This window comes from Aquarana catesbeiana, linkage group LG02, assembly GCF_042186555.1.
Source record: "Aquarana catesbeiana isolate 2022-GZ linkage group LG02, ASM4218655v1, whole genome shotgun sequence".
Classification (NCBI taxonomy): Eukaryota; Metazoa; Chordata; class Amphibia; order Anura; family Ranidae; genus Aquarana; species Aquarana catesbeiana.
Genome location: NC_133325.1, coordinates 220,557,611 through 220,582,840, shown reverse-complemented (window position 1 = coordinate 220,582,840; position 25,230 = coordinate 220,557,611). Strand labels below are relative to the sequence as shown.

Sequence of the window (25,230 nt, the reverse complement as noted above, 5' to 3'; positions counted from 1 at the left end):
TGCTTAACCGCTTGTCGACCAGCTGCCATCATTATACTGCGGCAGGTTAGTATAGCTGCACGAATTGCCATAGGTGTACACTCGCCACTTTAAGAGTGATAGGGGGAGCGCGCGGCATGACGCCAGAGCAGATGTGCGTGACCAGCGGCCGCGATGTCTGCCGCAACCCGCGATCGCTCCTCAGAGCCAGAACAAGTATCTGTCAATGTATACAGACAGATCCCTGTTCTGACAGGGGAGTAGAGAGAGATCCACTGTTCGTAGTGATCAGGAACAGTGATCTCTCTCCTCCAGTCAGTACACTGCCTCCAGTTGGGAACACTTCCCTGCCAGTGACATTTATACAGTAATCAGTGGCTATTTTAAGCTCTGATCGCCGTATAAAATGTCAATGGTCCCAAGAAAAAGTGTCAAAAGTGTCCGATCTGTCTGCCGCAATGTCGCAGTCCCGCCAAAAATCGCAGATCTCCGCCATTACTGAAAAAATGAATTCCATAAATCCCTTATTTTGTAGACGCTATAACTTTTGTGCAAACCAATCAATATACGCTTATTGCGATTTTTTTTTTTTTTTTTTTTTTAACCAAAAATATGTAGAAGAATACATATAGGCCTAAACTGATGAAGAAATGTTTTTTTTTTTTTTTGGATGTGTATTATAGCAAAAAGTAAAAAAATCGTTTTCTGTTTTTTTTTTCAAAATTGTCACACTTTACTTATAGCGCAAAAAATAAAAACCGCAGAAGTGATCAAATACCACCAAAAGAAAGCTCTATTTGTGGGGGGCATAAATATTGCTTGGGTACAATGTCGCACGACCGCGCAATTGTTAGTTAAAGCGACGCAGTTCTGTATCGCAAAAAATGGCCTGGTCATTAAAGGAGTAAATCCGGTTCGAAAGTGGTTAAATACCACCAAAAGAAAGCTTTGTGTGAAGAAACAAAAAAAAAAAAAAAAAAGATAGATAGAATAGAAATGTCATATGGGTACAGTGTAGCATGACCGTGCATGACTTGTGAAAGTGCGACAGCGCTGAAAGCTGAAAATTGGCCTGGGCAGGAAGGGGGGAAAAGTTCCCAGTATTGAAGTGGTTAAAGTAGTAGCAGGGAAGGAGAGAATAAGAGTGAATGGGAGAGGCATCCAGAAAACGAGGTGCTCTGGTTATTATCCATGACCCCCCATGAGCAGGGGCTGTCTGAGAGGAACTAACTCTCTAGAAGACAAAGCAGTGCCATTCATTTCTCCTACACACAGTCAGGTCCTCTGATAGGTCCCACTTGGTCAGCTCTGCCCCCCCCCAATCATGTGTCTCTCACACATACAACAACAAGCCATGGACTGTACACAGACATGTGTGTGTGCATGAGGCCGCATCTTACCATCCCTCCTTCTCACACATGGAGGAACACGTCACTTCTGCCATGGTGTGCCCTTCCTCTCTGCCCAGTCACTTCTCACCGGTCACACTGCAGATTCTGCAACTCTACTCATTAAAATCTTCATTAATTAACGGCTGTCCGGGTGTACTGACACCTCATCTGCTCGCACACGGCGCCGTTTTATGACACGGAGTACAACAAAGGGTAACAAACTCCACTAGCCAATAGGAGCTCACCGGCTTTGCGACAGCTGGCCAATCATTGGAGAACGGGTGACGCCAAAGCAGCGACTGAGGGCATGGGAAGCCAGAGTGGTCATGACATGTATGGGAAAGGCGCCAGGACTGCAGAAAGTCAGTGTAAAGAGTGGTTAGTTGTTATGAGGGGTTTGCAGCATTTATGGAATAAAGCCATTTCACAGATAACTCTGTTACCGTTGCTGCTGAAAATCTCAGCGGGTTTCCCTATGCTCTGTCCCCCACAGCTAAAAAAAAAAAAAAACTTCATAAAACTGTGTTTTATACAATGTAACCGTGCAAAGGAGGAGCATGCTTTATTTACAAAGTAACCGTGCAAAGGAGGAGTGTGCTTTATTTACAAAGTAATCGCGCAAAGGAGGAGTGTGCTTTATTTACAAAGTAACCGCGCAAAGGAGGAGCGTGCTTTATTTACAAAGTAACCGCGCAAAGGAGGAGTGTGCTTTATTTACAAAGTAACCGCGCAAAGGAGGAGCGTGCTTTATTTACAAAGTAACCGCGCAAAGGAGGAGTGTGCTTTATTTACAAAGTAACTGCGCAAAGGAGGAGCGTGCTTTATTTGCAAAGTAACCACGCAAAGGAGGAGCGTGCTTTATTTACAAAGTAACCCCGCAAAGGAGGAGCGTGCTTTATTTACAAAGTAACCGCGCAAAGGAGGAGCGTGCTTTATTTGCAAAGTAACCGTGCAAAGGAGGAGCGTGCTTTATTTACAAAGTAACCGCGCAAAGGAGGAGCGTGCTTTATTTACAAAGTAACCGCGCAAAGGAGGAGCGTGCTTTATTTACAAAGTAACCGTGCAAAGGAGGAGCGTGCTTTATTTACAAAGTAACTGCGCAAAGGAGGAGCGTGCTTTATTTACAAAGTAACCACGCAAAGGAGGAGCGTGCTTTATTTACAAAGTAACTGTGCAAAAGAGGAGCATGCTTTATTTACAAAGTAACCGCGCAAAGGAGGAGCGTGCTTTATTTACAAAGTAACCGCGCAAAGGAGGAGCATGCTTTATTTACAAAGTAACCGTGCAAAGTTGGAGTGTGCTTTATTTACAAAGTAACCGTGCAAAGGAGGAGCGTGCTTTATTTACAAAGTAACCGTGCAAAGTTGGAGCGTGCCTAATTTACAAAGTAACTATGCAAAAGAGGAACGTGCTTTATTTACAAAGTAACCGTGCAAAGTTGGAGTGTGCTTTATTTACAAAGTAACCGTGCAAAGGAGGAGTGTGCTTTATTTACAAAGTAACCGTGCAAAGGAGGAGCGTGCTTTAGTTACAGTGTAACGTGTGAAGGAGGAGTGTGCTTTATTTACAATGTAACCCAGCAAATGAGGCGTGTGCTTTATTTACAATGTAACTGTGCGAAGGAGGAGCGTGCTTTATTTACAATGTTACAATGCGAAGGAGGAGCGTGCTTTATTTACAATATAACCATGCGAAGGAGGAGTGTGCTTTAGGCCCCATGCACACGAAACACCGGTGCAAAATCTGCTGAAAGCATGTTTTTAAAAGCTGAAACCGGCATTTAGAAACACCCATTTTGCCGCCTTTGCATGCCGCGTTTAGCCGCGTTTTACCGTTTGCGTCTAGAAGCGTTTAGTTAAGATAACATCAAGACCCTCCCCAAGCTCAAAAAACAGTATTATTTAACTCTTTCAGCCATTTTGTGAGACCAGAGTGAGTAGCAGCAGCTGAGAGAGCAGCAGTGTACTTGTATTTAGCATGTCACTTGCCACATCACCTGCCACAAGTTGGGGATTGTCATTTGCCATGTCACCTGCCACAAGTTGCGGATTGTCATTTGCCACGTCACCTGCCATAAGTGGATTGTATCATGGGCTCATTAGGGTATATAAATGGTCTATGAATCATTGCAAGCAATTACAATGGTTTAAAATATTTTTTTAATGGTTTTTCATCATTTGCCATCATTTTTGAGATTTGTAATGTACAAAAAATAGGGCACCTTTTAAAAACACTTATAAACGCAAACGCGGCTAAATGAGGTACCAGCGTTTAGCCGCGTTTGGCGTCTGAAGTGTGGAAAACGTTTGCGTCTGAACCAATTTTTTTTGCTTCTGGAAAAACGAAATTAAACGCAACTGCCTAAAAACGCCAAAAAACAAGACTGTGTACATGGACACATAGGATAACATTGAATGAGTTCAGGGGCAGTTAAAAAAAGTGTCCAACTGCCTCTGAACACACATTTAACAGCGTCTCGTGTGCATGGGGCCTTATTTACAATGTGACCGTGCAAAGGAGGAGCATGCTTTATTTAAAATGTAACCGTGTGTTGCCATGCCCATCACCCTGCCCAGTCCAACATCCATCTCACAGGCACTCAGAGACACAGAACAGTCCATAAGCTTTGTTTTTTTGTTTTTATTGTGGATTGAACTTGGATGGGAAAGGGGAGTTATGGGATGCCCAGAAAGATTCAGTATAACTTGCTTGGGACTACTATATACACTCCTGTATATACACTCCAGTCTTCTCTCCAGCACAACTCTTGCTTAAGACCTCTTTCCCTTACTCCTCCTGCACTTCACTTGCTGCAAATTCCTGACTGGCTAGCACCACATGGTTGGGCCTGACATTAACTCAGCAAGGCCTCAGTGAATTGCCTTTTGCGGGTGGGGCCTCGGGCCCCTATGATGTAGTAGAAGTAGAAATAGTTCCGGTGCTAACTGTCCTCAATTCAGCTACTGATCCCAGTAAACCCTCTTCAGGCCCTACCAGCCCTCCTGGCTGCAGCTGCCACTTTCCACTGCCCTCCCACAGTCCACTCTTCTGATTCTGCACCCATCTCAAACTGCAAACTCTCAGTTCTCTCAGGTGTGCCTCCCCAGTCCTCCTGACTGTGCTTCACTCACCAACCCTCCTGGCTGTGACCAACTGTCCTCTCTGGAGTCTCTTAGCAGTGCTCTCTTCCGCTGTCTCATGTGCCTCTCCTCCAGGATCTCTTCTCCTCCTGGCTGCACCCAAGCCCAGGCCCAAGGCCCCCCCCAGACTGGGGAGCTCCCTGTGGGCCCCCGACAGCCTCCACAGTCTCTCACTCCAGCTCTCTTCCACCCGACAACTCCCCCCAGCTGGGCTGACCCTGGGTATTTAAGAAGGCCTGCCAATCCAAGTTAGGGATTGGTCAAGGCTCCTCAGAATAACCCAGGCAGCTCCACCTCTTCTCTCCTCCTCTCTTTCTAGCACCTTCTAGAAAGAAGAGGGAGGTGACAGTGATGCTACCTGTGAGTCACCCAGCCCTGAATAAAAACAAACAGGCTTAGCCACCAGCTAGACCTTCCTAAATGTTCCTACTCTATAGAAAAATGTAACCTCTAGCATGATAACTAGGTGGTGCTACACGTGCGAAGGAGGAGTGTGCTTTATTTACAATATAACCGTGCAAAGGAGGAGCATGCTTTATTTACAGTGTAACTGTGCGAAGGAGGAGCGTGCTTTATTTACAGTGTAACTGTGTGAAGGAGGAGCGTGCTTTATTTACAGTGTAACTGTGCGAAGGAGGAGCGTGCTTAATTTACAGTGTAACTGTGCGAAGGAGGAGCGTGCTTTATTTACAATGTAACTGTTCAAAGGAGGAGTGTGCTTTATTTACAATGTAACTGTGCGAAGGAGGAGTGTGCTTTATTTACAATGTAACTGTGCGAAGGAGGAGCGTGCTTTATTTACAGTGTAACTGTTCGAAGGAGGAGTGTGCTTTATTTACAATGTAACTGTTCGAAGGAGGAGTGTGCTTTATTTACAATGTAACTGTGCGAAGGAGGAGTGTGCTTTATTTACAATGTAACTGTGCGAAGGAGGAGCATGCCTTATTTACAATGTAACCGTGCAAAAGAGGAGCAAGCTTTAGTAAAGGTATTTCAAGGTAGATGTAGTGACAGCTTATACATAATATCATACCTCACAACTTTTTGAGATGGGAAGGAGGGATACTTATTAGCAGAAGTATGCTGACATAGGACACACACCCCTGTCACGCCCCCTTAAAGGAGAAATATACAAAAAAAAAAAAAGATTACATAACCACTTGCCATTCAGCCTGCCCATACATGGTTCACATCTCAGCCAGTCCCTGCTGAACTAGCAGAGATTCCAACTGTCTATGTCCGGCTCAACACTATTTCAAAAAGCTAATCTACTGCTGAAGCTTTTGGTTAAGCTGTAAGTAATAATTGACCATATACTACATTTCTAAAACATTATTATATTATCCAATCTATATTAATCCTTTCTTCAGATCACTTTCTATTATGTCATTTCAGAATGTTTATTTGTTCTCTCTATTGAGAGAATGAAGTTCTCATGAAGTTTCTTCTAAAAAGTTGAAAATTTGACAGAAGATATAAGGAAAAAAATAAAAATGATATCATCATTCAAAAATACGCTCAAAAAGGGCCCCACCGAAATTAGCTATTTCCTCTTTTCTTATATATACTGCTCCAAAAAATTAAAGGAACACTTTGAAAACACATCAGATCTTAATAGGGAAAAATATCATGCTGGATATTTATACTGATATGGACTGGGTAATGTGTTTGGAACAAAAGGATGCCACATCGTTTGATGGATTGAAAATGATCTACCTACAGAGGGCTGAATTCAAAGGCCCCCCAGAAATCAAAGTAAAAAATTGATACAGCAGGCTAGTCCAATTTGCTGAAATTTCATTGCAGCAACTCAAAATGGTACTCAGTAGTTTGTATGGTGTGGGGTGTAAGGGGTGTGGTTAATTGCTCACAGGTGCCTATTTAACTTGTTGTAGGACTCAGTCTGAGCGTGCTCAGTTTGAAGCTGTGGAGCTTGGTGTAAGTGGAGCTGGATTAAGTGGGAGTTAAAAACAAGAGTTTAAAACAGGAGGTTATAACAGGGGTCATAGTACCTGTGTAGTGTGAGTATCTGAGTGTTGTCTGAGTAGTGTGTGTGGATCGTTAGTACTTGTGTATTGTGTACCTGTGTATTGTCTTGTCGTGTACCTGTGTATTGTCTTGAGTATTAGTGCCAGGAAGCTAGTTGTTAGGTAATTTGGACAGGGTAAAATCCCCAAATCCTCACCAAATTTAATAGGTACGATGCCCAGCGGGTGTGGAGAGGTGACTCTTTGTACATCTTGCCGCATGTATGCGTTCCTTGATCATCCGATCGAGGGCGAATACTGCTGTGCAAAATGTAAGCACATTGTTTCCCTGGAAGCCCAGGTTCTGAATCTGGGGAAGCAACTGTCAGCACTGAGAAGTCCCTCCATACTAAAGGTGAGCCAGGAACGTACACGGCAGGTGCCGGCAGGGGCCAGCACAGAGGCGGGTGGAGACAAAGAGGTGCAGGCACTAGCAAAGAGTAGATGGGTGACAGTCAGGAGGGGTAGAGGGGGAAGTGCCAGGGAGGCCGATCCAGGACTGGAGCATCCCAATAAGTACGCTCCATTGAGTGACATTGGTGTAACCAGTCAGGGACCAGCACTGCTGGAGATGAGGGACTCTCCTAGCTGCCAGGGGAAGAACTCCTCCAGCGAGAGTGGGGGGGCAGCAAAGGGAAAGGAAAGACAGATTCTGGTGGTAGGGGACTCAATTCTTAGAAGGACAGAGAGGGCAATCTGTAACCAAGACCTGAAGCGCCGAACAGTATGTTGTCTACCGGGCGCTCGGGTTCGGCACATCACGGATCTTGTGGACAGATTACTGGGAGGGGCTGGGGAAGACCCGGCTGTCATGGTGCACGTTGGCACCAATGACAAAGTCAGAGGCAGATGGAGTGTCCTAAAGAACGATTTTAGGGACTTAGGAGCTAAATTGAGGAAAAGGACCTCCAAGGTAGTGTTCTCAGGAATACTACCGGTACATCGAGCCACACCAGAGAGGCAGAGGGAGATTAGGGAAGTAAACAAGTGGCTGAAGAGCTGGTGTAGTAAGGAGGGGTTTGGGTTCCTGGAGGACTGGGCCGACTTCTCAGTCGGTAACCGGTACTATAGAAGGGACGGACTGCACCTAAATGAGGAGGGTGCAGATCTGCTGGGAATGAAGATGGCCAAAAAGTTAGAGGGGTTTTTAAACTAGGCGATGGGGGGGAGGGTCCAGAGACAGTGATAGCCAGCGCGGAAGATATTCCAGAGGGTAGTATTGGGGGCATTAGTGGTAGGTTAACCAAAGCACAAAAACACAAGGTGAGTATAGTAGCAAGTCCAAGTTGCAATCTTGAAACACCCAATACGAGGACAATATGCGACCGGTCTAAACTATGTGGCATGTTCACCAATGCCAGGAGCCTGGCGGACAAGATGGGTGAACTAGAGATACTGTTGTACAAGGAGGATTTGGATTTTGTGGGAATTTCAGAGACCTGGTTCAACAGCTCTCATGATTGGCTGGCAAACATTCAAGGGTATACCCTATACCGCAAGGACAGAGAGGGTAAAAAAGGGGGAGGGGTATGCCTATATATCAAGAATAATGTACAAGTGAATGTGAGAGATGACATTACTGAGGGGGCTAGGGAGGAGGTGGAATCTTTATGGGTAGAGCTCCAAAGGGTTGAAGCTAAGGGGAAAATAATACTGGGAGTATGCTATAGGCCCCCTAACCTGAGGGAGGAAGTGGAGACGGATCTCCTATCACAAATTGGATTAGCAGCAAGGATGGGAAGTGTTATCATAATGGGGGATTTTAATTACCCAGACATAGACTGGGCGGAGGGAACCGCGCATTCATTTAAGGCTCGCCAGTTCCTTAGTGTCTTGCAGGACAATTTTATGGGTCAGATGGTAGACGCACCAACTAGAAATAAAACATTACTAGATCTACTGATTACCAACAATACAGACCTGATAACAGATGTGGAAATACGGGGCAATTTAGGTAACAGCGATCACAGGTCAATTAGTTTCAGTATAAATCACACAAATAGGAGACATGAAGGGAACACAAAGACACTGAATTTCAAAAGAGCCAACTTCCCTAAACTACAAACCTTGCTAAAAGGCATAAATTGGGATAAAATATTAGGAACAAAGAATACGGAGGAGAGATGGGTTTGCTTTAAGAGCATATTAAATAAGGGCATTAGCCAATGTATCCCATTGGGTAATAAATTTAAAAGAGCGAACAAACATCCTGGATGGCTTAACTCCAATGTAAAAATGCATATAAAAGCAAAGGAGAAGGCCTTCAAAAAATACAAGGTTGAGGGATCATCCACAGCATTCAGAATTTATAAAGAATGCAATAAGAAATGTAAGGGTGCAATTAGGATGGCTAAGATAGAACATGAAAGACACATAGCGGAGGAGAGCAAAAAAAAATCCCAAGAAATTCTTTAAGTATGTAAACAGTAAAAAAGGGAGGACAGACCATATTGGCCCCATAAAGAATGAGGAAGGACATCTGGTTACAAAGGATGGGGAGATGGCAAAGGTATTGAATTTATTCTTCTCCTCAGTCTTCACGAGTGAATCGGGGGGCTTCAGTAACCAAAACTGCAGTGTTTATCCTCATGACACAACACAGGAAGCACCTACATGGTTAACAGAGGACGGAATTAAAATTAGACTTGAGAAACTTAACATTAATAAATCACCGGGACCAGATGGCTTGCATCCGAGGGTACTTAGGGAACTCAGTCAGGTGATTGCCAGACCGTTGTTCCTAATTTTTACAGACAGTCTATTGACTGGAATGGTACCAGCTGATTGGAGAAAAGCCAATGTAGCACCAATATTTAAAAAGGGCCCAAAAAACATCCCTGGGAATTACAGACCAGTTAGCCTAACATCAATAGTATGTAAACTCTTGGAGGGGATGATAGGGGACTATATACAAGATTTTAGTAATAAGAATGATATCATTAGCAGTAATCAGCATGGATTCATGAAGAATCGTTCTTGCCAAACCAATCTATTAACCTTCTATGAGGAGGTGAGTTGCCATCTAGATAAAGGAAGGCCCGTAGACGTGGTGTATCTGGATTTTGCAAAAGCATTTGACACAGTTCCCCATAAACGTTTACTGTACAAAATAAGGTGCGTTAGCATGGACCATAGGGTGAGTACATGGATTGAAAACTGGCTACAAGGGCGTGTTCAGAGGGTGGTGATAAATGGGGAGTACTCAGAATGGTCAGGGGTGGGTAGTGGGGTTCCCCAGGGTTCTGTGCTGGGACCAACCCTATTTAATTTGTTCATAAACGACCTGGAGGATGGGATAAACAGTTCAATCCCTGTATTTGCAGACGATACTAAGCTAAGCAGGGCAATAACTTCTCCGCAGGATGTGGAAATCTTGCAAAAAGACCTGAACAAATTAATGGGGTGGGCGACTACATGGCAAATGAGGTTCAATGTAGAAAAATGTAAAATAATGCATTTGGGTGGCAAAAATATGAATGCAATCTATACACTGGGGGGAGAACCTCTGGGGGAATCTAGGATGGAAAAGGACCTGGGGGTCCTAGTGGATGATAGGCTCAGCAATGGCATGCAATGCCAAGCTGCTGCTAATAAAGCAAACAGAATATTGGCATGCATTAAAAGGGGGATCAACTGCAGAGATAAAACGATAATTCTCCCGCTCTACAAGACTCTGGCCCGCCCGCACCTGGAGTATGCTGTCCAGTTCTGGGCACCAGTCCTCAGGAGGGACGTACTGGAAATGGAGCGAGTACAAAGAAGGGCAACAAAGCTAATAAAGAGTCTGGAGGATCTTAGTTATGAGGAAAGGTTGCGAGCACTGAATTTATTCTCTCTGGAGAAGAGACGCTTGAGAGGGGATATGATTTCAATTTACAAATACTGTACTGGTGACCCCACAATAGGGATAAAACTTTTTCGCAGAAGAGAGTTTAATAAGACTTGTGGCCACTCATTACAATTAGAAGAAAAGAGGTTTAACCTTAAACTACGTAGAGGGTAATTTACTGTAAGAGCGGCAAGGATGTGGAATTCCCTTCCACAGGCGGTGGTCTCAGCGGGGAGCATTGGTAGCTTCAAGAAACTATTAGATAATCACCTGAATGACCACAACATACAGGGATATGTAATGTAATACTGACACATAATCACACACATAGGTTGGACTTGATGGACTTGTGTCTTTTTTCAACCTCACCTACTATGTAACTATGTAACTATGTAACTATGTATGGCCCCCATATGCTTGTATGCATGTCTGACAACGCCAGGGCATGCTCCTAATGTGACGACGGTACGGTATTTCCTCCCAGATCTGGACCAGGGCATCACTGAGCTCCTGAACAGACTGAGGTGCAAATGGGCCGAAACATAATGTCCCAGAGGTTTTCTATTGGATTTAGGTCAGGCGAACATGGGGGCCATTCAATGGTATCAATTCCTTCATCCTCCAGAAACTGGTCGCATACTTTTGACACATGAGGCCGGGCATTGTCCTGCACCAGGAGGAACCCAGGATCCACTGCTGCAGCGTAGGGTCTGACAATGGATCCAAGGATTTCATCCCGATACCTAATGGCAGTCAGGGTGCCATTGTCTAGCCTGTAGAGGTCTGTGCGTCCCTCCATGGATATACCTCCCCAGACTATCACTGACCCACCACCAAACCGGTCATGCTGAATGATGTTACAGGCAGCATAACGTTCTCCACGAGTTCTACGAACCCTTTCACATCTGTCACATGTGTTCAAGGTGAAGCTGCTCTCATCTTTGAAAAGCACAGGGAGCCAGTGGCGGACCTGCTAATTCTGGTGTTCAATGGCAAATCGAGCTCCACTGTACCAGGCAGTGAGCACAAGACCCACTAGGGGATGTCGGGCCCTCATGAAGTCTGTTTCTGATTGTTTAATCAGAGACATTCACACCAGTGGCCTGCTGGAGGTTATTTTGTAGGGCTCTGGCAGTTCTCATCCCGTTCCTCTTTGCACAAAGGAGCAGATACCGGTCCTGCTGATGGTTAAAGACCTTCTAAGGCCCCGTGAAAAGAAAAGGGGGGGAAGGACACCTTAAAGTCGTCCAATAGTAGGTTCTAGGGTGACAAACGGGGGAAGGGGAATTCCCTCCCACTGTGGTAATTAATCAGATTAATATGTCTCTCATGTCACCCGTATCATTAATCATATAACTCAGTGGTATGTAGCTGACTAGCTGTCAAACGGTTGTTCAATGGACCATAAAGCATATGTAAGAAAGGGAAGGAAGGGGTCAAGAGGAGATCCCCCCAAAAAAAAGATGGTCCGCTCAAGAACAAACAGTTGAACCTACAAAAACTTTATTGTGTCACAATATGTAGAAACATAATCCAGCAACCATGTGTATTTAAAAATAGGGCAGATAAAAGTCCTATTGTGTGCTGGTGGCCACCACAGACATTACACATATATCTCATGCATTCATGCACTCACACTCATCAATTAAAGTCACTAGAGACCCGGGTCTATACTGTTTCACTGGAATTCCAGAGCTGGATTGGCTACATAAGTGGGTAGACTAGGTCCTTGTAGGTAAAGTGCAAGTGCTAATACACAACAAAAGTCCCCTCGGATGTGAACCAATGGCTGGTTAGACATATGTATGTGTCATTCAACCTTGGCTCTGGTTGAATGACACATACATATGTCTAACCAGCCATTGGTTCACATCCGAGGGGACTTTTGTTGTGTATTAGCACTTGCACTTTACCTACAAGGACCTAGTCTACCCACTTATGTAGCCAATCCAGCTCTGGAATTCCAGTGAAACAGTATAGACCCGGGTCTCTAGTGACTTTAATTGATGAGTGTGAGTGCATGAATGCATGAGATATATGTGTAATGTCTGTGGTGGCCACCAGCACACAATAGGACTTTTATCTGCCCTATTTTTAAATACACATGGTTGTTGGATTATGTTTCTACATATTGTGACACAATAAAGTTTTTGTAGGTTCAACTGTTTGTTCTTGAGCGGACCATCTTTTTTTTGGGGGGATCTCCTCTTGACCCCTTCCTTCCCTTTCTTACTTCTAAGGCCCCGTGCAGCTCTCCTAGAGTAACCGCCTGTCTCCTGGAATCTCCTCCATGCTCTTGAGTCTGTGCTGGGAGACATAGCAAGCCTTCTGGCGATGGCACGTATTGATGTGCCATCCTGAAAGAGTTGGACTGCCTGTGCAACCTCTATAGGGTCCAGGTATCGCCTCATGCTACCAGTAGTGACACTGACCCTATCCAAATGCAAAACTAGTGAAAAACAGTCAGAAAAGATGAGTAGAAAAAAAAATGTCAGTGGCCTCCACCTGTAAAACCATTCTTGTTTTGGAGGTCATCTCATTGTTGCCCATCTAGTGCACCTGTTGTTTCATTTTATTAACACCAAAGCAGCTGAAACTGATTAACAACCCCCTCTGCTAGTTAAAGCTGAGTTCCACACAAAAGTGGAACTTCCGCTTTAAGTACTCCTGACCCCCTGACATGACACATTTGGCATGCCATTTTTCGTTTGGGGGGGGGTACCTAGTTTTGTCAGGTACCCAGCTCCCACTTCCGCTCGGTGCACCGCAGCCCCCGAGCAGAAGTTCTCCTCTACCCCTCCCTCCAGGCAATCTTCTGGGACACGTAACAGGTCCCAGAAGATTGCCCGGCCACTCAGGACGCGCAGCGCGACTCGTGCATGCGCAATACGTACCTGGCTGTGAAGCCGCAAGCTATAACAGCCATGTGCCCACACCATTGATGCCGGTGCAAGGAAGAGGGAGAGATCTGAGGCTTTGGGCGGATACATCGCTGGACCGTGGGACAGGTGAGTGTGTATTTATTAAAAGTCAGCAGCTACACTTTTTGTAGCTACTGACTTTTAATAAACACAGAAACGGCTGGAACTCCTCTTTAACTGACCAGATCAATATCTCAGGAGTTTAATTGACTTGATGCTATACTCTGATTAAAAAGTGTTCCTTTCATTTTTTTGAGCAGTGTATATATCTGTACTTATATATTCTTTATAGATAAAGCCATGCAGGCAAATTCAAGCTCAAAGTGGTTCTAAAGCCTCAAGTTTTTTTTACCTTCATGCATTCCATACATGAAGGTTAAAAACTTTCTCTGTGCAGCAGCTTCCCCAGCCCTCCCAATACTTTCCTGAGCCCCACTGCGATCCAGCGATGTGCACAGGAGGCCTGGCTCTCCGGGGACTCTCCTTCCTCATTGGCTAAGACAGCAGCAGGAGCCGCACACATCTGTGTGTAAATGGACAAGCAGAGCCGTGGCTCAGGAGCGAGCCTGCTTGGATGCCCCCATTGCAAGCCACTTGCTCTAGGGGCAGAAGGGAGGAGCCAGGAGTGCCAGAAAGGTATCAGAGAAAAAGAGGACCAGGGCTGCTCTGTGCAAAACTGCTGCACAGAGCAGGTAAGTATAACATGTTTGTTATTTTTAAAATAAGAAAAGCCTTTAAAAACACTTTAACTGGACTGCTATAGAGTTCTTTATATTTTATTCAGTTATTTTTTTTTTTTACTTTATTATAAAGTTACAATAAAGTTTTTTTGTTTTTTTTTATTATACTTTTAGTGGTTTTGTTGTTTTATTTTATTTTACAATTTGTTGGAGTTATGTGAGTATACTTTTATATGTAGGCAGCTCCTTTCCAGCATATTTGAGCAGTGTGGTTGTGCGCATTAGCATTTTTAGAACTGTTTTATTTTATTTTACATTGCATTTCTTCTATATCAGGGCCCAGACTTCTGTCTTGTTTTTTAATGTATTGTGGGTTAAGGAATATAAACAGGTAGTGGAAAAAGGAAAATGGACAGCCGCACTCCAATACAACACCTTTATTGTAAAACGTGGTCCATTCACCAACAGAGGCACAGGTACAGTGTGGATAACTGACATGTTTCGCACCGTTAGTGGTGCCTAATCATAGCTGTAGGACCACCAACCCCAATCTGTCTTTTATACGTATAATCTACTGGTCACATGACCAAACGTATCATTTACAGATTGTGATCAGGTGCGGTCCTCCAAAGCTTTCACACACACACATGGAAGGAGGAATGGGTGTGGAGGCGATCACTTGTAATCAGCATGTAAAAATTAACCCAAAAAGGGGGAAAAGAGAATAAGAACTATTAGTAAATTTTAAATCCATACAAATGATCGCTCACCAACCAACTCCAGGTTTCATCCGATAATTGTTCACCAATAAATTACATATTATGCCCATGTTCCTGATAGACTCCGTCGAATAGTCTGTCCCACGTATTGAATATTGCATGACATAATGTCATGCAATATGTCATGCAATATTCAATACGTGGGACAGACTACTCGACAGTTGAGAGACCGTCTCTACGATCATTTGCACGATATTGAGAAGAATCATTCAACCAATATTGCTAGACATTGGAATTACATACATGGCAAAGATTTCTCGGGCTTGGTTATACAGGGAATCAAAAGGATTAATGCACCCATTAGAGGAGGAGATAGATTCAGAACACTCTGCAAAAGAGAAGTGTTCTGGATATTTAATTTCAATACTAGAAAGCCAGGGGGGACTAAACTTTGAGTGGGATGTGTCTCCCACTTTTATGATTGATTGAAGTATTCACCAACCTAGGGGTTTTCTCGGTTTCAGTTAACCTCTCCCTGATAAATTCCACTCATCTTGCATATCCTGCACATTGAGTCCATATATTTTTATGTTATTTTCATTATTTTCCTTCCACTGTATCACACTAGCATTTTACTGAAGAAGTTGAGCTATATGTATGCATAGTATGATAAATACATGAATAGTATGTGCATTTAACCACTTGCTTACTGGGCGCTTAAACCCCCCTCCTGCCCAGACCAATTTTCAGCTTTCAGCACTGACGCACTTTGAATGACAATTGCACGGTCATGCAACACTGTACCCAAATGAAATTTTTATCATTTTTTTCACACAAATAGAGCTTTCTTTTGGTGGTATTTAATCACAGCTGGAGTTTTTATTGTTTGCTAAACAAACAAAAAAAGATGGAAGATTTTGAAAAAAAAAATCATGTTTCATAGTTTGTTATAAAATTTTGCAAACAGGTAATTTTTTCTCCTTCATTGATATGCGCTGATGAGGCAGCACTGATGGGTACTGATAGGCTGCACTGATGGGCACTGATAGACACAGATAAGGTGGCACTGATAGGCACAGATAAGGCGTTACTGATGGGGACAGATAAGGTGGTACTGATGGGCACAGATAAGGCGGTACTGATGGGCACAGATAAGGCGGCACTGATGGCCACTGATAAGATGGCACTGATGGGCCCTGATGACTGACACTGATGGGTGGCACTGATGGGCACATGTAGGTGACACTGGTGGGCACTGGTAGGTGACATTGATGGGCAGGACTGTTGATGAGGCACTGATTGTGGGCACTGATAGGTGGCACTGTGGGCACTGATAAGTGGCACCGTGGGCACTGATGGCTGGCACTGTGGGCACAGGTAGGTGGCACTGGTGGGCACTGGTAGGTGGCACTGTTGTGTACTGCTAGGTGGCACAGGTGGGCACAGACGAGCTTGGGGCAATCTCCTTGATTGGGACCGATGTCCCTATCACAGCCGCCGGTGATCAACTTTTTTTTTCTCCTCATGCTGTCACACTCTGTTTACATAAAATGATCAGCTGTCATTGGCTGACAGCTGATCACATGGTAAGGGGTCGGGATCGACCCTTTACCCCGATCTGTGATCCAGCGAGTCTCATAGAGACAGGCCACTCGGGCATGAGAGGACGTCAATAGACGTACTCCCGGCAAAGCAGGTCCGCGCTGTAGCCATCATTCAGCTATAGAGCGGATCTGAACTAGTTAACATACACATGCTGTTGAGGCAGGTCTGCTATATTCCAATATAGTCTGTTGTATTCTGCATGTTTTTTTAAGCTGTGTAAGGGTTCCTGTGCACATATTTGTGTGCGTTGTCCTAGTTGTTCCATTTAGGTGGAATTCCTTTTTTTGGCACCATCTGGTGAACATCGACCGCATATATATGTGTGTGCATATACGTCTTTTAGATTTTCACATATTTTTAAACGATGCATTTATGTCCATTATAAATATATACATTTATGTACAATCTTTATAATTTGTTTTTATTTAATGTTTATCAGGAACAAGGGCATAATATATAATTTATTGATGAACAAGTATCGGATGCTGGTTGGTGAGCGATCATTTGTATGGATTTAAAATTACTAATAGTTCTTATCCTGTTTTTCCCCTTTTTTGAGTTAATTTTAACATGCTGATTACAACTGATCGCCTCAACTCCCATTCCTGTGTGAATGTGGGATCGTACCTAGAGCAGTAATCTTTTTGGATTAAGGAATATAAACATTGTGTACTTTTTCAATTTTATTGTCTAAAATATTGTTCAATATATTTAATGACAATTTAAATTTGTGTGGTTTATTTGTCTTCAGGGTGTGTCAGAGTGGTTAAGATACCCCACTATTTAAACATTTTCTCTCCAGAGAAATTATTAAATTAGCTGCTCCTAAGGGAGTGAGCTACACATACAGTACATACTCACTTCAATACTGCAGCTGGCCACCACTAGCTCTCAGCCCAAGAACTGAGTAATGGCATGACCAATGTTTACTTAATTCACTTAGTTCTCAGTCTAGAGTGGTGACTGTCAGTCACCACTCTCTGCTATGCCCCCCAGAGCTAACTGAATCACCGGGCTGGTGAACAGGCAGAAGCAGCTGGCTTTGGCTCTCAAACAAGCACTGAGAGCCAGAGTCAGCTGTCTGTCAGGCAGCTGGGTGGATTCTTCTAGAGCCTGAAGTGGCCCTGTGAGATCAGCTGACAGCAGGCAAAAACCTGCTATTACCTAACTCTGGGTTACAGGAGAGCAAAAATAAGTGCACTCCTGTGACTTGGAAGAGAACACAGGCCATACTTCTCTTTTAAAATAATAAATTACTATGTACTATTTGTGATCTTTTTTTGTACGTCTGCAGATTTGTTGTTTTTCCTTGTCCTCCTGAAGAAGCAGAACATATCCCATGAAACGCGTTGAGGAAATAGGAACCCTATGAAAATTTCAAGTAAAAGTTTCATGCACGTATGGGCAATCTCTTGCCTTATGGTATCATATGTTGTGAAACTTGGATATATGTTATAAAACATTATGCCTAGGGATCTCCTAAATAGATGATGTAAAACCTTTAAGATTTTTTAAATTACATTTCATACATTTTTATTAACAAATGTGTAGTCATTGGGCGCCTAAAAAGTCCACCTCAGTTGGTACTTTCTATAGTTCTATGGTGTAAAGTTGGCATTGCACATTCCAATTTCCGAACCACATGGTTCTATTGGTTGGACTTCTCCTGCACAGAGGATTTCAAACAGCTTCTCACCCATCCTACTCCAGCTAACCAGGACTGAGTATCATCTCTATTTAATATCAACTAACAAACAACCCCCCCTCTTTTCTGGGCCACCCATACACATGAAAACTTCTCTATGCTCTCCCTGCTTTCTTCCCGGCCCCACAGTACCTTTCCCTCGCCTCTCCAACCTTTGTTTTCTTCTTCCTACTTTATCTATGGGATTCCCTCCATCTGGCATGTCCCCAGTGGTGTAGCCTGGTGGTAGTGGGGGGGGGGGGGCTGTGGGGACAGTAGCTCCAGGTGCAGTAGCTAGAGGGGCGAAAAAAAGTCCAGACTCCCGCCGTCCCGACTTTAGAGTGTGCCACTTTGTGGTCTCCACCTCCACTGCTCATAGTGATCCAAGCTGCGCTGGCTGAGCCTCCCTGGCTGTCTGGGCTCAGCCCTCTGTGATTGACTGCACTCGGGCATGTGTGGCCACGGTGGCGGGCGGAGTTAGTTTTGGCAGGTGATCACGGTTAGTGCAGCCGCTTGCTCCCGTCTTGCTGTCCAGGTCTCAGATTCAGGCTCTGAATCTTCTCCATCACACAGCATTGGAGACAAGAAGATCCCAGGTGAGTGGCGGTGCACTGTCATGCCAGGACCGGGCTGGGTGGAGACGAACAGGCTAAGCAGTGACTGGGACAGTGAATCCTAGGGGGAAGAAACATTTCTTCCCACACTCTTACTTCAGTGGCTGGTTGCTGGTTCCCCTCATATTCTTACAGTTCTGAAGTCTGCTTGTTTAGTAGGTTCCTGAGTCAATGTGAGCCACTAGACATCTAGTAAACAACACGAAGTCTGCAAAACTGTAACATCAGCTTTCCATGTCATGATGTCAGAGCTGTTGACAAAGGGCAAACACAATTAATGCAGTTTCCTTGAAGAAGGATTAGGTCAGGAGGACCAGCGTCCAGCCACTGAAGTAAGAGTAGGGTGGGCTTCCAATGGTCTATAAGAACATACCTCTTGTCTGATAGGGGCACTGGGAGGTAAGTGCTCCTAGACGTGATGGCTGGATATATGGTCATGGAAATCTGATACAGACCCAGACATTACTGTTATAGAAGAACTTTGAAATTCTAGATCAGGGGTTGGCAACCCCCGGCATGCGTGCCAGATATGATACGCAGCCATATTTATGCTGGCCCCCTCCCACCTCCCATGCTGCAGCAAAGGCGGCTGGCACAAGAGAGTGCACAGCTGGGATCACCTCATTGCTCTCCTGCCTCCGTTTCCGCCCACCTAACTTGGCTTGCATAACAACACTGACCAGATCTAGGGGGTGGTGCACCACGCCGCACCCCCGCATGAATGCTGGTAAGCTCTTCCTCCCATCCTCGGACTACATTCAGGCTTGCCATGGGATGTGCAGCTGAGAGGCTCTTCCCCTGCACACAGCTAATTTGTTTCTTTTCAAGAAAGAACTTCGATCAGCGCAGCTTGTGGCTGGCAGTTGCAGTTCTGACCTGTGAAATCCTCAGCTTGCCAGATACACACTGTGCAAATCCAAGTTGTGTCTGCAAAAGAATCAGATCTGTGTGCAGTGTTGGGAGGAGCAGCTCCTCTGCCCTGCTCATGTTCCCCCCCCCTCTCTGCCCTGTTGACATCCCCCCCACTTTGCCCTGCTGACGTCCCCCCCCTCTATCCTGCTGACATTCCTCCCCCCTCTGCCCTGCTAATGTACCCTCTCTGCCCTGCTGACTTTTCCCCACCTCTGCCCTGCTGATGTTCCTCCCCCTCTGCCCTGCCGATGTTCCTCCCCCTCTGTCCTGCTAGCATTTCCCCCCTGCTCTGCTGACATTCCCCCCTGCTCTGCCCTGCTGATGTTACCCTCCTGCCCTGCTGATGTCCACCCCCCTCGCCCTGCTGATGTTTCCTCGCCCTCTGCCCTGCTGATGTTCCCCCCCTTCTGCCCTGTTGATGCCACCCCTGCCCTGCTGACATTTCCTCCCCCTCTGCCCTGCTGACCCCAGTCCTCTACCTTGCTGACTACGTCCTATGGCCTGCTGACCCCATTCTCTGCCTTGCTGACCTCTGTCTTCCACCCTGCTGTCCCCTGTACACTGTCCTACAAATTCCTGTCCACTGCACAGCTGACCCTTGTCCTCTGACCCCTGTCTTCTGCTTTGTTGACCCCTGTACACTACCCTGTTGACCTCCTATTCTATCTATCCTGTTCTATTCTATCAGAACTACTAATTCAGAGGTGCAAGAATTGGACTGATCTGAGGTGTGAAAGTGCAGGAACTGGGGTGATCTGAGGTGTGATGGTTCAGGAATTGGGGCTGATCTGAGGTATAAAGGTGCAAGAACTAGGGTGTGAATGTGCAGGAACTGGAGTGATCTGAGTTGTAAAGGTGCAAGATTTGGGGCTGATCTGAGATGTGAAGGTGCAATAATTGGGGCTTATCTGAGGTGTGAATGTGCAGGAGTTGAGGTGATCTGATGTGTGAAGGTGCAGGTATTGGGGTTATCTGGGGAGTGAAGGTGCAGGAATTGGGGTGATCTGGGGTGTGATGGTGCAGGAATGGGGGTGATCTGAAGTGTGTGGGTGCAGGAATTGGGACTGATCTGAGGTGCAAAGATGCAGAAATTGGGGTGATCTGAGGTATGAAGATACAAGAATTGGGGCTGATCAGAGGTGTAGAGATGCAGGAATTGGGGTGATCTAAGGTGTGAAGGTTCAGGAATTGGGGCTGATCTAAGGTGTAAAAGTACGGGATTTGGGGTGTTCTGACGTCTGTTGTGCAGGAATTGGGCTGATTTGAGGGGTATAGGTGCAGGAGTTAGGGCTGATCTGAAGTCTGATGGTGAAAAAATTTGGACTGATCTGAGGTAGGAAGGTGCAGGATTGATGTGTGCAAGGCCCAGGGGACTTCCACTTGGTGTGTCTCTCACTTCTCCTGCTACCATCTTCCTGCACATCCTGGGGGACACACCAACCCTCGGGGCTGACATTGTAGGTAGGTACTATGTGCACTACTCTCTAAAAAGTAAAATAAAAAAATAAAATAAATGTGAGTATACTAGTATTACTTTAATTACATCAGTATTTTCTTAATATACAATACATGTGCTTAGGTAAGGGGTTTAATACTGTTCTAGTGGAAAAGACTCAGGTAGTGCTAAAAATCCACGCCTTAGGGGGCGCAAATTACTTGCCTTGGCCTGGGCACTTGCAACCCATGCTACGCCACTGCATGTCCCTTCCTCCCCTACACACCCCTCCCAACTCACACTCCTTCCCCATTATCTGTTTCAACGGTTTGACTAATCCTACTCCCCATCCCTTTCCCCTCTTCTTACATAATAGCTGACCCCTATTCCCAAATTGGTCTATATTTCTTAACAAGTAAGACCAATTAAAAACTCTTACCACTTGCCTCCACAATACCTCTGTTTCAGTTTTTGATCAAAATATCATTAGTCTCTGTACCATTAGCGCGCTATAAAGTATAACATGTGACTTTGCTACTACTACAATGTATACAATGTAATGTTTCCTGATATTCTTTTGTATTTCCCTTGCATTAAGGTAAAAATGAAGGTAAAAAACATTTTATGTCTTGCAGGCCTCCCCCACCTCCCTAGTCCGCAATACAGCGATGTGCACGGTTGCATCTCTTCTCCCCGCTCTTCCTATTCATGAGCCATTGGAGAAAGCTCCCCTCTATACAGTGTGTAAGAAAATATAGGAACAAATAGGTTCCAAACCCGCGTAAATCAATACCCAAAAAACAAATAAACTACAATAAGGAGCTACGTGTTGTAAAGTGTAAAAACACCTATAACGTGAAAAGAAACAAAGGAACCGCGCTCTTATATCATAAATTACATATCACCATAGTGAATAAGCAAATAAATAAATACATCTTCATTTAGATTATAATAGATGCATAAAAATTGTGAAGTCCATGTATAGATCCCACACGTGAATAACGTCCTCAGTGAGTATAAGAAAGGCTCCTCTCCACCAGCATGCAGACAAACTATGCACTCACCACACTTATTGACCCCATAGGAGTCAAATTACGCATATGGAAAAATCCAAGATGTCATACATGAGGTCACAGGAATTAAATCAAACCACTGCTGTCATACATTAAATAAATATGTAAATATGTAGAAGCTCCAGTGTTGCCATATAGAGAGGGAGAGGAAAAAACACTCTCATGGTGCAGTATGTCAAATCATTTATTTAAAAAAAAAGGTTGTATTGTACTTACATCAAAGAAGACAGGGATCAGCATGTATTGTATAGGAATCGCCCGTTTGCGCTCCACCTGCGTTCCAGCTGACCGGAAATGATGTATCTCAAACACCACGAAAACGCAATTTACGCCTGAAGACGTCAGATGTAGGCTAACAAAATGGCATTGGGTGGTGTTTGAGATACGTCATTTCCAGTCAGCTGGAATGCAGGTGGAGAGCAAACGGGCGATTCCTACACAATACATGTTGATCTCAGTCTTCTTTTATGTAAGTGCAATACAACCTTTTTTTAAAAAAAAATAATTATTTTTAATACTGCACCATGAAAGTGTTTTTTCCTCTCCTTCTCTATATGGCAACACTGGAGCTTTGAATACGTTATCTACATATATATCGAATGGATGACAGCAGCGGTTTGAATTAATTCCTGTGACCTCATATATGACATTTTGGATTTTCCCATATGCATAATTTGACTCCCTGAAATAGGGGTCAATTAAATCTAGTGAGTGTCCTGCTATATGCATACCTCCTAACAGTCCAGGACTATGGGGACTGTCCCGAATTTTCATCTTTACCCTGTGGTCCCAGAGTACAGGGGCTTTGTCCTGCATTACTCCATTATGTTAACAGCAGAGCAGGACCTGCAGCAGTGTGCTGTAACATCTAGCACAGCCAGGGATTGGTGGGCAAACCAGGGATTGGTGGGCGAGGCGGCGGGGTAAGGCTGCAATATGGGAAAGTGCAGCTGTCAAATTCAGTCTCTGATGTCAGGATGGGTGGGCCGATATGTGCTTTCAGGCTCCTGACTCTGCCCCACAAACAGAGCGCCACCCTGCTCCTCCCTGACCACGCCCAAGACAAAGTGGCACCCTGCCCCTCCTCCTGACTTCGGCCACCAGAGAGCGGCACCCTGCCCCTCCTCCTGACTCCGCTCACCACAGAGCGGCAACCCGGCCCCTCTTCCTGACTCTGCCCACCACAGAGTGGCACCCGGCCCCTCCTCCTGACCTCGCTCATCATAGAGCGGCGGTCTTCCGGTGACATGTGTAGTCTGGTGAGGTCGGTGCTCTGCGGCAGGCTGAGGAGGGTCAACGCCGGGGCCTTCAGGGGGGCCAAGAGTAGTGTCAAGGCGGGGGCCCCTGCGGTGCGAAGCCGGTGTTCTGCCGAGAAAGTTCCACTCGGCTGATAAGTTCCGGCGGAAATAGCCGAAGCGGAATAGCTGAAAATCAGCTGTACACGGCGCCTGTACGCTCGCCAGCGCTTCGGGCACGGCCTCGCTTCGCTCGGCTCTTTTAGATTGGGTGCGGGCAGTGGAGTTTGCTGTGAGGGGCCCATTGTCACCAAATCAGCAAAGCAGATTGAGAGGGAACTGCAGAGGGTAAGTCTTTAAAACTCCCAGCATGACCATAATGACGGGAACTACAACCGCCAGCATGGCCTGAGTGACAGGGGGACTAAAACTTCCAACGTGGTCAGGGTGACCAGGAACTACAACTGCCAGCATGACCATAATGACAGGGAAACTACAACTCCCAGCATATCCTGTGTTACAGGGAAATTGGAAGTTCCTGTATGCATAGGTTAACAAGGAACTGTATGTACGTAACACACTCCTGAACCCCACACTCTGAACGTAACACACTCCTGAACCTTGCGCTCTGTACGGTACGTAACGCACACCTGAACCTTGCACTCTGTACGTAACACACTCCTAAACCTCGCACACTGTACATAATGCACTCCTGAACCTCGCCCTCTGTACGTATTGCACTCCTGAACCTCGCACTCTGTACGTAATGCATTCCTGAACCTCGCACTCTGTACGTAATGCATTCCTGAACCTTGCACTCTGTACGTAACACACCCCTAAGCCTCGCACTCTGTACGTAATGCATTCCTGAACCTTGCACTCTGTACGTAATGCATTCCTGAACCTCGCACACTGTACGTAATGCATTCCTGAACCTCGCCCTCTGTATGTATTGCACTCCTGAACCTCGCACTCTGTACGTAATGCATTCCTGAACCTTGCACTCTGTACGTAATGCATTCCTGAACCTTGCACTCTGTACGTAACACACCCCTAAGGCTCGCACACTGTATGTAATGCATTCCTGAACCTCACCCTCTGTACGTATTGCACTCCTGAATCTCGCACTCTGTACGTAGCGCACTGCTGAACCTTGCACTTAGTATGTAACGCACTCCTGAACCTTGCACTCTGTACGTAATGCACTCCTGAACCTCCCACTCTGTCCATAACGCACTCCTGAACCTCGCATTCTCTACGTAACACATTCCTGAACCTCACTCTCTGTACGTAACGCATTCCTGAACCTCACACTCTGTACATAATGCATTCCTGAACCTCGCACTCTGTACGTAATGCAATCCTGAACCTTACACTCTGTATGTAATGCATTCCTGAACCTTGCACTCTGTATGTAATGCATTCCTGAACCTCACGCTGTACGTAACGCATTCCTGAACCTCACACTCTGTACATAAAGCATTCCTGAACCTCATACTCTGTACGTAACACATTCCTGAACCTCGCACTCTGTATGAAATGCACTCCTGAATCCTTCTACACTTTGTGTAACACACTCTTTCACAGTTTGTGCAAAAACAATTGTAATGGATCTTTTTATTCATTTTTTTTTTTTTTTTGTATTGGGGTTGTGTCTGTGAGACTCTTGCTTGTGGCACAACAATCAAAGCAGGAAGCCCAGGTTTTGTTTAACCATGCTCTATGAGCCCCCCTCGCTCTTAATAATTTGGCCGCACCCATTTTTGTTCCTGCGTGCGTAGGGACACTTCCTCTCTCAAGTGTCCCTCATTCTAAAGTTCAAAAGTTGGAAGGTATGTATATGTGTCTATGGAGTGCTGCTCCATAGACAAACACAGCTTGGGAGTGAGCACACACTGTATGCCCCCCCAGGTGGCTTGCTATGGGGAAACACGGAGCAGGAGGAGGAGCCAGGAGTGCTGGCAGGAGACCTCAGTAGAGGAGGAT

At 45.2% G+C, this 25,230-nt stretch overlaps 1 protein-coding gene across 1 annotated transcript in view; it reads right to left on the bottom strand.

Annotated features, from left to right (window-relative positions):
* TDRD3 (tudor domain containing 3) overlaps positions 1–1,607 on the bottom strand; it is a 467,037-nt gene extending 465,430 nt beyond the window's left edge. The window contains exon 1 of the mRNA XM_073614239.1: positions 1,380–1,607. Within this exon, the coding sequence (XP_073470340.1) occupies positions 1,380–1,423 (44 nt within the window). The 5' untranslated portion in view covers positions 1,424–1,607. The remainder of the gene's footprint in view (positions 1–1,379) is intronic.
* Positions 1,608–25,230: the final 23,623 nt, after the last annotated feature.